At 49.6% G+C, this 13,328-nt stretch overlaps 1 protein-coding gene across 1 annotated transcript; it reads left to right on the plus strand.

Annotated features, from left to right (window-relative positions):
• Positions 1–317: 317 nt before the first annotated feature.
• On the plus strand, positions 318–8,002 carry NSDHL (NAD(P) dependent 3-beta-hydroxysteroid dehydrogenase NSDHL). Its single transcript, XM_079319144.1, has 7 exons — positions 318–587; positions 2,761–2,922; positions 3,342–3,488; positions 4,345–4,473; positions 5,584–5,726; positions 6,176–6,278; positions 6,698–8,002. The coding sequence occupies exons 1-7, from the start codon at positions 567–569 to the stop codon at positions 7,031–7,033; spliced, it is 1,041 nt and encodes a 346-aa protein (XP_079175270.1). The 5' UTR covers positions 318–566; the 3' UTR covers positions 7,034–8,002.
• The last annotated feature ends 5,326 nt before the right edge of the window (positions 8,003–13,328 follow it).

Genomic DNA, 13,328 nt, shown 5'->3' on the forward strand with positions numbered 1-13,328 from the left:
TGGGCGCGGTTTGGTGGGAAGAGCGGCGCTGATTGGTGGAAAACTGCAAAGGGGCGGGGCCGGGGCTCCCTCAGAGCGGCGGCCGGCGGGGTCCGGCAGGTCCTGGCAGCTGGGAAAAGGTGAGGGAGCAGCGGGGAACGGGCTGAGGCCGTGGGAGAAGGTCCGGGACCCGTGAGGGGAATGTGGGGAAGGAGCTGGGAGCTGTGCTGGCAGCAGGGCAGGAGGTGCTGGGGCCGTGGGGGAGATCCCAAAGGCCATGCGGGGAAAGGAGCTGAGGGGGAGAGCTGGAGAACAGCGATTCATAAAGTGCATTTTAGAGAGGGAACGGCTGTGTCCTGCTTTAAGCAGCTCAGTGTTCACCGATCCCGCCTCTCCCCGGTTTTTTCCTTGGAATTTCAAAAGGGTGTAAAAAAAATCAGCATCAAAATTCACGCCAGCACCTGCAGTGGCTGATTTGTGGAAAAACAGGGAAAATTAACCTCTCTTCATTCTTCTACAGCATAATGGCTTCACACTTTTATTTCTAGCTATTTCTAGATTCTGGTGGACAGTGCCTCAGCCAAGCCATGGCCACACGCCTCAGATCGGTGAGTTGGGGCCTCGGACTTGGGGAAGTTTTGTGTTGCAGAAACAAATTCAGAAATATTCTGCACATCCCTGGGGAGGGCATGAGGCTGACCCTGCATTAATGATAATCCTGGGGAGAAAAAGGTAATTTTTCCAAGATATAATTTGGATAGGTTGAATTCAGACCTTAAAAATCAATGTAGATGTGCTTGGCTTGCCATAAATATTATATTGTGATTGATAGAGAGTTTATAATAAAATTATTTATAATTGTGGCTGCATGATGTGCAATATCAAATGATAGAGAGTTTATAATAAAATTATTTATAATTGTGGCTGCATGGTGTGCAATCTCAAAGGATAGGGAGTTTATAATAAAATTATATATAATTCTTGCTATCCCTGGAAGTGTCCAAGGCCAGGCTGGATGGGGCTTGGAGCAACCTGGGATAGTGGAAGGTGTGATTATTTTATTTTATTATGTTATTATTTTATTCCACTCCCCGTGGAAGGGGTGGAATTTAAAGAGCTTTAAAATCCCTCCCAGCCCACACCAGTCTGGGATTCCTCTGCAGTGCTGGGGGGTTCAGAGGCAGAGGGCAGCATTCTGCTGCAGGAAAACTTCCCTTCAAGCACATCTCGGAGCAGTTTGGGTGCTCTTGGTTCCTGGAGAGGGCACAAGGATCAGGAAATCAGAAATGGTGTGGGGTGGAAGGGGATGGGAAAAGGGAAGTGGCAGTGGAAGGGAGTGACTGCCTTTGAGGAGGAGCTGAAAATGTTTCTGTCCCCCCTCTGAGTGAATCCCCTGAAACCACATCCCAAAATCTGCTCCTTGTCTGAGGCTTCCAGGGCTTGGCCACTCTTCCAGTGGAGAAATTTCCCCAATATTCCTCCTGTTCCCTCTCCTCCTGTCTCTGTTCCTGAGATCAGATCCCAAATCCCCCCTGGCTGTCCCCTCCTGCCAGGGACTTTCCTCAGCCCCTTTCCCAGCTGCTCCTCACAGGATTTCTGCTCCAGACCCAAAGAACTGGTTCGGCTTTGGTGTAACTCAGGGAACTCTTTGAATTTCTCCTGTTGGATCTCCCAACACTCAGCAGAACCTTTCCCTAAAGGGTTGTGAACAATCCTTGTCCTTGTGTGGCTCCAGGGGGTTCAGGCTGCCCCAGGAATCCCTGCAGAGCTGGGGGTTGTGTTACAACCAGGAGTAAAACTCTTTGCAGACAGCACAGAGCATTCTTTGTGTGATTCTCCCTCAGACTCAGGGCCTGGATGTTCTGGCAGTGCTTTGGTCTCAGTCCAGTCAGAAATCTGTTAATCAGTGACTCCAATCAAAGCTTAAAGAAAAGGAGAGGCAGAACTAATGGCTCAGCCCCTGTCCTTTTGAACCTTTACCTTTCTGGTAATGGTGATGCTGCTCATGTTCTGAATTAGGAGGCTGAAGCAAATCCCAGAATCAGCCCAGAATCCCAGACTGGGACTGGGAGGGACTTTAAAGCTCGTCCAGCTCCACCCCTGTCACCTCCCACTGTCCCAGGCTGCCCTTGGACCCTGCCCGGGATCAGCTGCTCCGGGAACCTGTGCCAGGGCTCCACCACCCTCCTAGGGAGCAATTCCTGCCCAAATCCCAATATCCCACCCATCCCTGCCCTCTGGGAAGCCTCTCCTCTAAATCATCTCTCTCCATCTTCCTTGAGTCTCCCTTCAAATTCTGCTGGCTTTGCTCTCCAGGCAGATTCATGGGGCCAATCTTCCTTTCCTTCCCTCCTCCCAGAGCCTCTTGGTTGTGAGCATGAGGCAGAGTCCTTCCAAAATCCCACCAGAGTGACACAGGGCCCTTCCAAAATCCCACAAGAGTGACACAGAGTCCTTCCAAAATCCCGCCAGAGTGACACAGGGCCCTTCCAAAATCCCACTAGTGACAGAGTCCTTCCAAAATCCCACAAGAGTGACACAGAGTCCTTCCAAAATCCCACCTGAGTGGCACAGAGTCCTTCCAAAATCCCTCCAGAGTGAGGCAGACCTGCCCAAATCCCAGGAGGTTTTCTGCCCTCCTGATTCCTGTGACTGCAAAGCTCTGCTGTCCCAGCTCAGTGGCAGCTGCTGAGCAGAGCTGCTGCTCCCCAGGCTGCAGGGAAGCTGAGGTGACTCTGCTGGGTTTGGGGGGCTCTCCCTGTCCCTGTGTCCCCCCTGCAGGCTGACAGGAGCTGCACTGTCATCGGGGGCTCAGGATTCCTGGGCCAGCACATGGTGGAGCAGCTGCTGGCCAAGGGCTACAGAGTCAATGTCTTCGACATCCAGCAGAGCTTTGAGAGCCAGCAGGTGACCTTCTACCAGGGGGACCTGTGTGACAAGGAGGTGAGCAGCACTGGCAGGGGCAGGGATTGCATTTCTCCTTGCATTTCTGCCCCTGAAGGGAACAAATCTGTCTGTATTTGCATATTTGTCCCTGAAGGGTGCAAATCTGCTGTCTGTATTTGCATTTTTGCCTCTTAAGGAGATCTGTCTGTATTTGCATTTTTGCCTCTTAAGGAGATCTGTCTATATTTGCATTTTTACCCCTGGAAGGAGCAGATCTGTCTGTATTTGCATTTTTACCCCTGGAAGGAGCAGATCTGTCTGTATTTCCATTTTTACCCCTGGAAGGAGCAGATCTGTCTGTATTTTGCATTTCTGCAAATGAAATAAACCAGCTGCTTTATTTTTTTGCTGTTGTTTTTTCCTGATTTCCACCCTGGCTGCTGCCCCATTCCCTTTTTCCCTGTGTTTTCCTGCAGGCTCTGCTGCCAGCCCTGCAGGGAGTGTCTGTGGTGTTCCATTGTGCCTCACCAGCCCCTTCCAGTGACAACAGGGAGCTGTTCTACAAAGTGAATTTTCTGGGAACCAAGGTAGTCATTGCAGCCTGCAGAGAAGCTGGAGTGCAGGTAAAGGTGGAAAAATCCTGGAGGGTTTTTGGCTGATGGATTTTGTACCCTTGGCATCAATGCCAGCCTTGCTTGGGAAGGGGACAAAGAGCTCTGAGATGCTGAATTCCCATTTATTCCATGAAAACCAGGGGAACAGAGGCTCTGGGGGTCTCCTGCTTGGTGTAAATTCAATTCCAGAGAAAAGCATCCATTAAAATCTGTCCTAGATTTCATAATGGGACAGCCCCAGAGGTGGCTTTTCCAACAGAGGAATATTCCTGGCATTTGTTCCCCAGAATTCCTCACCATGGAGTGAGGAGGAGCACACTGGGGCCATAATATCTGTGTCACTTGCTTTAAAAAGTTAATTGCTCACAAAAGGAAGAGCCTGAGGAAGCAAGCTTAGAATTGGAGACTGAATTTTCTCCTTAAATTACTTAAATTCCCATAAATTCTCATTTAAATTAATTTATTTCATTTATATAAAATTGATTTATTATATTAATTTCATTTAAATCACCAAACAAAAACATCCAAAATTTTCTTTTTTTTTGTTGTTTTTCTGTTATTGCCAAGATGAGCAAATCTTTTTTTCAAATAGTGAGTGTGTATTAAGTGATTTTCCTGGAGATGTTTCCCCAAGGATTGACTGTCTTGGGTGTTTGCTGGAATGTTTAATTTCCTTTGGGTAGCATTAAAAGATGGGACAGAATGAATTAAAAAGGGGAAGTTCTCTCCCCTGCAGTTTCTGTTAGACTCAGGTTATTTTCTGTAGCATCAGTTAGTTAAATATTATTATTATTATCATTATTATCTTTAAATGACCCTTTCATTTTAGGCTTTAACCAACTGTTTCCTCCCCTTTTTCTTGCAGAAATTGGTGCTAACCAGCAGTGCCAGTGTAGTTTTTGAGGGCACAGACATCAAAAATGGCTCAGAAGATCTCCCCTATGCACAAAAACCTATTGATTACTACACAGAGACCAAGATCCTGCAGGAGAAGGTATTTCCCAATGGTCAAACTGGGTTTTTTTGGGTGGATTCACTGAATAAAAAGAGAATAAAATCAGGCTGTGGCATGAATTGCCACAGAGGTTTTGAATGAAATCCTGTGTGATGCTGCAGAGGTGGTTCCAGAAGTGTCACAGCCATGGGATAATCTCAGTTCTTTTCCTGCTTTGCAGCCAAAATTTGCAGAGTTTTGAGTTGGGAATGTGCAAAAGGGGAAGGAGGAGAGGGGGTGGGAATGTGGCCTGAGCTAAGGGGAACATTGAAAATGTTAATATGAAATTAATAATCACCAAACATCTGAGAGCTCACAGTGCTCTGGGCACCACCAGTATCTGCTTTTCTCACATTCTTACTGCTGCAGCATCTGTGCTTTAAATGTGGGATAATGTTTTCAATCAAAGGCTGCAGATCTTTTTTTTTTTTTTTTTTTTTTTTTTGATCCATTTTCCATGGTTTGCATTTCAGCTGTGGGTAGAATCTTTGCTTTTTTGTGCCAGAATTGAGAGTCCCTTCCATGCTGATGCTGACAGTGTGAGAGCCTGGGAGGAATTTCACAATTTTAATTGTGCAAACATCTGTTCCTTCAGCACTGCTAAAGGGGAAGCTGAGGAGCAGCAATCAGGGCAAGTCCCAGTGATTATGGCTTTGTTTTGGGGGAAAATGAAAATATTTTGTCTGTGTCTCCTCCATAGAAATCCCAGCAGCTGGAAATGAGGAGAATATGTTGATTAGGAGCTCCCAGGAGAATAAAATCTGCTGAATGTGCTGCTGGGGCTCCAGGGGATGGGATCACCCCCTCCTGAAATCCAGAAATGGAATTCCTGGGTGTTCTCTGCTCCAGCTTATGCAGAGTTCATGGAGAGCAGGAGCTTGGGAAGTTTCAATGAGGGAAGCAAAGCTTCCCTTTGTCAACCATAAAAACTATTTTTTTTTAATCTGGTTTTCTTATCAAATAGATGGGAGCAAAGTGAGGATCAGGCAACACAGGAAGGATCAAAATTCTGGTTCCTTCCCAAGGAGATGAGCAGCCCCCACCCCCTGCAGTGGATGCATTGCTAAGCTCTCTTTTCCCCCTTGATTTTCTTCTCCTCTTTCCCCACAGGAGGTGCTCAGTGCAAATGACCCAGACAACAATTTCCTGACCACTGCCATCCGTCCCCATGGGATATTTGGTCCCAGAGACCCTCAGCTGGTTCCCATCCTCATCCAGGCAGCTCAGAGTGGCAAAATGAAATTCATCATTGGGTGAGCAGGCATTTCAGAGCTGGGGCAAAATCTACAAAACCCTTTTGGAAGGGAGCAAAATGGAATCAGTTGTGTTATTTCTTTTCTTTTTTCTTTTATTTTCGCTTTAAAATCTTCTGTTAATGGCTCAATCCCTGCCATGGTGAGTGTCCATAATGCCAAAGGAATATCCATGAGAAAAGCCTGACCTATTAAAGAACTCAGATTATTTGATATTAATTTTTATCACTTGTATTTGAGGTTCTGGCAATTCAAATCCCTATAAAATATGAAAAATATATAAATATTATATATATTTTTATATATATATATATGAAAAATACTGAAAGTATGGCCTGAAATTGCAGCACCAGAGAGTGGGAGAAGGGGAAACTTGAATTCATCCTGGAAAATCAAGCAGATTTTCAGCCCAGCTTGCTCTGGGGCTCAAATTCCTTTTCTGTGTGCAGGGATGGAAAGAACTTGGTGGATTTTACCTACGTGGAGAACGTGGTGCATGGGCACATCCTGGCTGCAGAAAAGCTGCACAAAGACTCTGCCCTGTGTGGGAAGGTGAGGAAAAAGAGGAGGGGAGGGATGGGGGATCCCTTCTGATTCCTGGACATCCATCCTGCAGCTCCAGCTTTTCCATCTGGAATATCCTGGAATTTCCTGCTTGGGAAGGGCAATCCAGGCACAGCCTGGCACACATGGAAACACAGAAGTTTTTTGGGGCTCAGTTCAGAACAGGAGGAAATTTTCCAGCTCTCCCTGGTCTTGCTGTGGGCACACTGGGGTGGTTTGAGCTGGCTGCTCTGGGCTGTGGTTGGTATTTCTGAGGAATATCAACCTCTGGAGTGCTGGAAGCAGCTGGTTTGGAAAAGCAGAGATTCCCCCTGTTCAAAAACAAAGCAGTTTGGTCCTCAGCACTGAGCCAAACTTAGCAAAGCCAGCAGGATTTTAACCCTGCTTCTCCTCTGCCTCTCTTCCAGGCTTTCCACATCACCAATGATGAGCCAATTCCCTTCTGGACCTTCATGTCCCGCATCCTGACTGGCCTGGACTACGACCCTCCCAAGTACCACATCCCCTACTGGCTGGCCTATTACCTGGCCCTGCTGCTGGCCCTGCTGCTGGCCCTGCTCAGGCCCCTGGTGGCCATCAAGGCCACCTTCACACCCATGAGGGTGGCCCTGGCTGGGACATTCCACTATTACAGCTGTGAGAGGGCCAAGAGAGCCCTGGGCTACAGGCCAGTGGTCAGCCTGGACGAGGCCATAGCCAGGACAGTGCAGAGCTACCCCAGCCTGCGCCGTGCCAGGGCCTGAGAGCCCTGCCTCAGCCTCCCCTCCCTCACTGCCACCACCCTGGCAGCAGTTCCCAGGAAGCAGGAGTGTTCCTGAAGTCTCTCCTCCCCCTCGTTCCCCATGTGGGAGTTTGTTTCTTGGATGTGACTTGGTGTTTGGAAACAGCTGCTGCGCTCTCTGGGCTGTGAATAAACACCCTGCTGTGCCCTCTTCAATCCCAAGCAGGCACACCAGCATTCCTGCTGCCTTCCCTCCACCCTTGGCCCGTGTTTTGTTGCTCTGGTGACAGCAGCCACCCCTTCCCAGAACTGCAGGCTGCCTCACAAACACTTCCCCTGCCTGCCTCCCCTCTGGGCTTTGGCTTTGCTCTCCACAAGAGAGCCCCGTGCCAAAAAGGAGCTCTGCCACCATCTCTTCCATCATTGCAGCTCTTCTGGTTTTCCCTCCATGATCAGGGTGTGATCTGGCTTCTCCCTGAGGCAGCAGAAGGAATAAAGGAGTGTACTTAATCCATGTAGGATTGATTTCTGTCCCAAAAGAAGCCAAATCAATCACCCAGGGGTGACTTCCCAGCTTTGTGTCCCATCTCTGGAAGGGCACATTCCAAGCAGGATGTTCAGAATTCCCCTTTTGGGGGCAGAGATTTTTGGGAGCAGCCCCAGCAGTGTTTTAGCACAACTCCCTTCCCACGAGAGCTGCAGTGCTGAGGAGATCCTGCAGCACCCAACTCCTCTGTGCCCTGTCCCAGGGATTTTTGCTGCTTTGACCACTTAGTCCATGAAAAAACCTCTTTTCCACAAGGAAATGGATACAAAGCAACTATTCCCTGTGACTTGTATATTAGATATTCTTTGCCCTCTAATCCTCCTAAGCACTTCAGTTCTGGTTTGGTTTTAAATGATGGGTTTAGGTTGAAGCTGGAATTTCCCCCTGTGCTCCCTGGGAGTTCTGCTGTTTGAAATTTCAGAAGAATTATGGAATCTCAGGATGGTTTGGCTCATCTCATTCCACTCCCACTGTTCCAGCAGTTTGGGACAGTGGATGGGCTTTAAGGTCCCTTCCCACCCAAAGCATTCAGGGATTTTTATGCTCCCAGTCTGGATTTTGTGTGTGTCAGCAAGCAGAGGCTGTGAAATACAATTGCTGTTATCAGACCTGCAGGATCCCATGCAGGTGCAGCCTGTCCTTGTCAGGAACCCTCAACAGCAGCTCCCCACGACTTCAAAGAGTTCCCTGGAGCACTCTCATCAAACTCCTTATCTCCTCTCTCTGCTTTCCTGGCTTTTCCTTGCTGCAGTTCCTCATTTTGCTGACCTGGGACTGGTTTTGGCAGTGGGAGAGATGAAGGGAGGTCTTCTGTTGCTTATCCTGGAGGAAGGAGAGGGAGGAAAGGCAGAGAGGATTAAAGGTGGAGTTAAGGTAACCAAAACCCCCATTCCCCTCTTCCAGAGATTGCTCAGGAGGATTGTCCAAGGAAATGCCCTTGGAATGTGGGGGAAGCCCAGGGGGGAAAAAAGGCGGTTTGGGTGTAATACCAGAAATAGGGGAGAGGAAAAATGGATAAAAGGAGGAACAGGAATAAAAGAGGAGGACAAAAAAGGCACCCAGGGGTGTGCAGGAGGTGCCCAAGACCAGGCTGGGAGCAATCTGGGATAGAGGGAGGTGAAACAGGATGGGCTTTAAGGTCCCTGCCAAGCCAGACCACGCTGGGACTCAGCCAGCTTTGGCAGCAGTGTGACACTGGCACCTGCAAATGGGGCATTCCCAGAGCCATCCAGGACACTCTGCAGGGCTGGGATCAGCACTTGGGGCTGGTTTGTGTCCCAGAACAGCTGTAAAGGGAGCAGCAGGACATTCCCACAGCTCCCAGCCTCAGCAGGGCTCTGCTCCCCAGTTCCCTCCCCAGTTTCACTGGTGCTTGTGCAACCCCCTGCTGGTGCCAGGCCCACAGGGGAGAGTGGTGCAAGCCAGGCCCTGTCAGGGCAGGGGGAAGAGCAGCTGCTTGGCTTTAGAACCTGCAAGGACCTTGTAGAGCTGCTGAGGATGGATCAGCATCTCCCTGCTTGCTCCATGTTATAAATGAGAAACAAAGTCTCAATACTCAGCAAAATTGAGATGCTGCATTGCTCTGTCTATAGAAAATAAACCAATGGGGAACATGTGAGGGGTCACAGCCTGAACTTGATTTGCAGCTCCCTTTTTATAGGATGGTTTTCCTTGTAGGAATCAATAATTGTTATTGTTTTATTGTAGTAATTCTGCAAGGTCAGCAGTGGTGGGCAAAGAAACTTCCAAAATTCAGTGGGACAGCTCTTGGGACAATTGGTCATGGAACCATCTGGTTTTGGTAAATAAAAAACAGGAGAAGTGGGAATTCTGATCTTTAGCAGAGAGTTTGTGATTGATCACACAAAGGCAGGAAATCTAATTCTGCAAAATAACCTTTCAGGCTGTGAAAAACCCTTTTTTTTTTTCCTTTTACAAACTGGTATACAATATTCAATATACAAAATTTAAACAGAGTGAGTTTAATCATATATTTCCCTTTATCTAGATCCATATTATTTTCTTATTTTAATTATTCTGGTTTATGCAAACTCCAAAACTTCTATGATTAACACAAATCATTTATCAATTATCACAGCCAGAGTGGGTTTGGGGTATCCTGGTGGCAGCTGTGCCTCTGTGCTGACAACAACATTTTGTGTCAGTGCTGAGCTGCAGGTGTGTCCCTGAGCAGGGGCAGCTCCCAGAATTCCAGCAGGGAATGGCTGGGGATAGACAGTACTGCTATTAGGGAGGTGAGGTCTGGCATTCTGGCAGAGCTCTGCAGTGACACCTCATGAAAAACCAGTTGGGTTCCCTCATAACTAATGGGTGTAGTGGTTTTACACCCTGAGACTCATCACAGCTCAGCTCTGGGGCTTGGTGGCAGCTCTGCAGAGGCCACAGCACTGCAGGGTCACTCAGCTGCAGCTCTGGGAGGGGCAGAGCAGGAAATGTCCCAGAGCAGCTCCCTGCTCTGCACTGGCAGGAAACACTGCACAGGGTCCCAGCATGCTGCCCCAAAACAGGCTGGGCTGGGAGGGGGCCAGCAGTCCCCATGGCCACAGGAATGGTTGGGTAAAAACCCCTTCCCATAAAATGTGCAGGTTCCTGGGCTGTGGGGTCAGCCAGGAAATGGCAGAACCAGGATCAGTGCCAGCTGAGGGACATCTCCATGAGAAAAAGGATTTTTGTGCTTCCCTTGGGGAGGACATGGCAGGAAAATCCATTTCTTTTAAAGTCAGATATTCCAGGCTGAAATTTACTTTATAGCAATAATGTTTGTAACAGGAGCTGGAGAAAAAACTCTTTTTTTCCTGCTCTCCTGTGCTGCAGGAGTGTGTGTGTGTGTGCCCCTGAGAAGTTTTGGGTTTGGGATGGGATACAGGACCTTGCTCAGCCCCAGCTTTACCTGAGGAGGGGGCTCCAGCCAGATCCTCCTGCTTTGAGCCAGATCCAGGGGGAAAATGGGAAAATTCCCTTTCCTGCTGCCCACACTATGGGGATGCATCTCCTCATCCAACAGTGGGATGAGATTTGTCAGCTCGTCATCCATTTCTGCCTGGTTGAGATTGAGATGTTCATAACAAATACCTTCCTTTTTATTTCCTTTTTTCCTCCCTTTTTATGTGTTTTTGGGGTGAGTTTTTTGGCTTTTTGGGGTTTTTTTGTGGGTTTTTTTTAAATTTTTGTTTATTTTTGGGGGTGGGTTTTGTTGTTTTTTTGTTTTGGGGGGATTTTTTGGTTTTTTTCCTCCCAGTTTTGGATCACCCAGCACAGAACACAGAACACTGGGTAAACCCCAACCCCTGAGTGTCCCTGCCGTGCTTGGAGCCCTCCTGTCCCTGCAGGGCTGGCCAGGCCGGGTTCTTACTCACTGTTATTCCAGGGAAGGACCCGGACCAACCCTCAGCAAATCCCGCCGTGACTCAGCGCTTGCCCAAAATAAAACTGCAAAGTCAGCCTAGCCCGGGGCAGAGGATGCTCCGGCAGGAAGGGTCTGAACAGCTGCGGGTCCCCGAGCTCTGCAGAGCCCGGCTTATCTCAGCCGGATCCCCCGAGCTCTGCAAAGCCCGGCTTATCTCAGCCGGATCCCCCGAGCTCTGCAGAGCCCGGCTTATCTCAGCCGGATCCCCCGAGCTCTGCAGAGCCCGGCTTATCTCAGCCGGATCCCCCGAGCTCTGCAAAGCCCGGCTTATCTCAGCCGGATCCCCCGAGCTCTGCAGAGCCCGGCTTATCTCAGCCGGATCCCCCGAGCTCTGCAGAGCCCGGCTTATTTCAGCCGGATCCCCCGAGCTCTGCAGAGCCCGGCTTATCTTGGCCGGGATGGGATGGGATCCATGGTTCGGGATCTATGGGATCTTTGCCCATCATCCCCCAGCACACCCAAAGGGACACATCGCGAATTTTTCTTTCCAGCTGCTACAGGCTCAGCGTTACCTGTGCTTGAATCCTGCAGCGGGGGATCCTGCTGGGGCTGGGCTGGGGCTGCAGCTTCTCCAGGGCTGGAGGAGCCACGGAGCTGCTGGGATAAACCCAGAGAAACCCAGGGAGCTGCTGGGATAAACCCAGAGAAACCCGGGGAACTGCTGGGATAAACCCAGAGAAATCCACAGGAGAGGAGAAGGATCCAGCAGAGCTCAGGGTCTAAAGTGGCTCCAGGAGAGCTGGAGAGACAAGGGATGAAGGGAGAGGACACAGGGAATGGGCAGGGATGGATTTTGGAATTTTGGGCAGGAATTGTTCCCTGGGAGGGTGGGGAGGAGCTGGGATGGAATTCCCAGAGCAGCTGTGGCTGCCCCTGGATCCCTGGAGGTGCCCAAAGCCAGGATGGACATTGGGGTTGAAGCAGCCTGGGATGGAGGGAGGTGGCACTGGGTGGGATTTTGGGATTTCCCAAGCCAGATTGGGATTCTCTTGTTCTTCCCACCCCCAGCTGCCAGGCTTTGGGGACAGCCAAAAATCGTCTGGCAGTGCCACCTGTCCCCTCCCTCGGGGACCCAGCGGTGAGCGGAGCAATTAGAAAGGGAAATCAAGAGCGGAATGAACACCCGGCAATTCCCTGCGCCATTATCACACCTGGGGGCTCCTTAATGACTTCCAAGGAGGCAATCAGCGTCCAGGGCTAATTACAGCCCTGCCCAAGCAGCGTGGGGACCCCGGTGGGCAGCGCCAGTGGCCACAGGGCCGGGGAATGCCAGGAATGCGGAGCCGGCAGGGAGGGGAGCGCGGATGGACAAACCTGTTTGATTCCCCCGAAGGGCAGAACACACCCAAGGCTCCTCCTCAAAACAAGGCTCGGCTTCCCTGGCCCGCCCTCTCGCCAGGTAAGGGCTCAGGTGTGCCGCAGGTGAGGGCTCAGGTGTGCCAGGGCCGCTCGGAGCTGCGCACGCCAATCGCACCTGGGAACGCAGGTAGGGCTGAGCTGGGGCTGCCTCACCTGCCCGGGGGGGAAGGGACAGCGGGGTGTGCTGGACTCTGGGGGACACCCCAAAATACCCCCGAAATCCTCCCTGCTGCTGTCCGGGCAGATGGAGAATTTTTGTGATTTTTTTTTTTTTTTTTTTTTTTTTTGAGGGGGGGGTATTTTGGGATTTTTTAATTATTTTTTTTCTGATTTATTTTTTGTGTTTGTGATTTTTGTGGTATTTTTTGTGATTTTTTTGGTGAATTTTTTGTGATTTTTTAGTGGTATTTTCGTGATTTTTTTTTGGTGAATTATTTGTGATTTTTTTTTTGGGGGGGGCGAATTTTTGGAGACTTAGTGATTTTTTTGTGAATTTTTTGGTGATTTTTTGTGGGTTTTTTGGGATCTCTTGGGAGTGTGGGGTGAGTTCTTCAGGGCTGGGATCCCCACAGCAGCGAGAGTGAGGCTGAGCTTCTCTTCTGGGCTTTTGTTGCACCTGCCCCACATCTCCCAAAAAAAAAAAAAAAAAAAAAAAAAAAAAAAAAAAAAACAAAAAAAAAAAAACCAAAAAAACCACCAAAAGCCCCCTTTCCCCTGTGGAATTCACCAGGGACAGGACCAACAGCGGGGAAATTCACTCCGAACCACCGCAGGAGGATTTGGGGCGGCTCCCCGGGGTTCCCCTCCTGCCCTGCCGCGTTCTGCTTCTCCCGGCAGAGCTGGCACAGCGTAGCGAGCGCCTCCCTCTGCCCCGGCTCCATCCCATAATATCCCTGTGCCACCCCCTGCTCCGGGACAGCCGCGATCTGCTCCCTCCCCTGCTTGGGAGGTTTTGTTGAGAGCATTTTATTTATTTCGCTATTT

The sequence above is a fragment of the Erithacus rubecula genome (genome assembly GCF_903797595.1).
Source record: "Erithacus rubecula genome assembly, chromosome: 15".
Classification (NCBI taxonomy): domain Eukaryota; kingdom Metazoa; phylum Chordata; class Aves; order Passeriformes; family Muscicapidae; genus Erithacus; species Erithacus rubecula.

Bases quoted from the DNA above. Each gene is read 5' to 3' on its own strand.
- NSDHL (XM_079319144.1), top strand. From the start codon at position 567: ATGGCCACACGCCTCAGATCG. The intron at 588-2,760 runs GTGAGTTGGGGC...TCCCCCCTGCAG, and splicing joins TGGCCACACGCCTCAGATCG to GCTGACAGGAGCTGCACTGT. The intron at 3,489-4,344 runs GTAAAGGTGGAA...TTTTTCTTGCAG, and splicing joins GCAGAGAAGCTGGAGTGCAG to AAATTGGTGCTAACCAGCAG.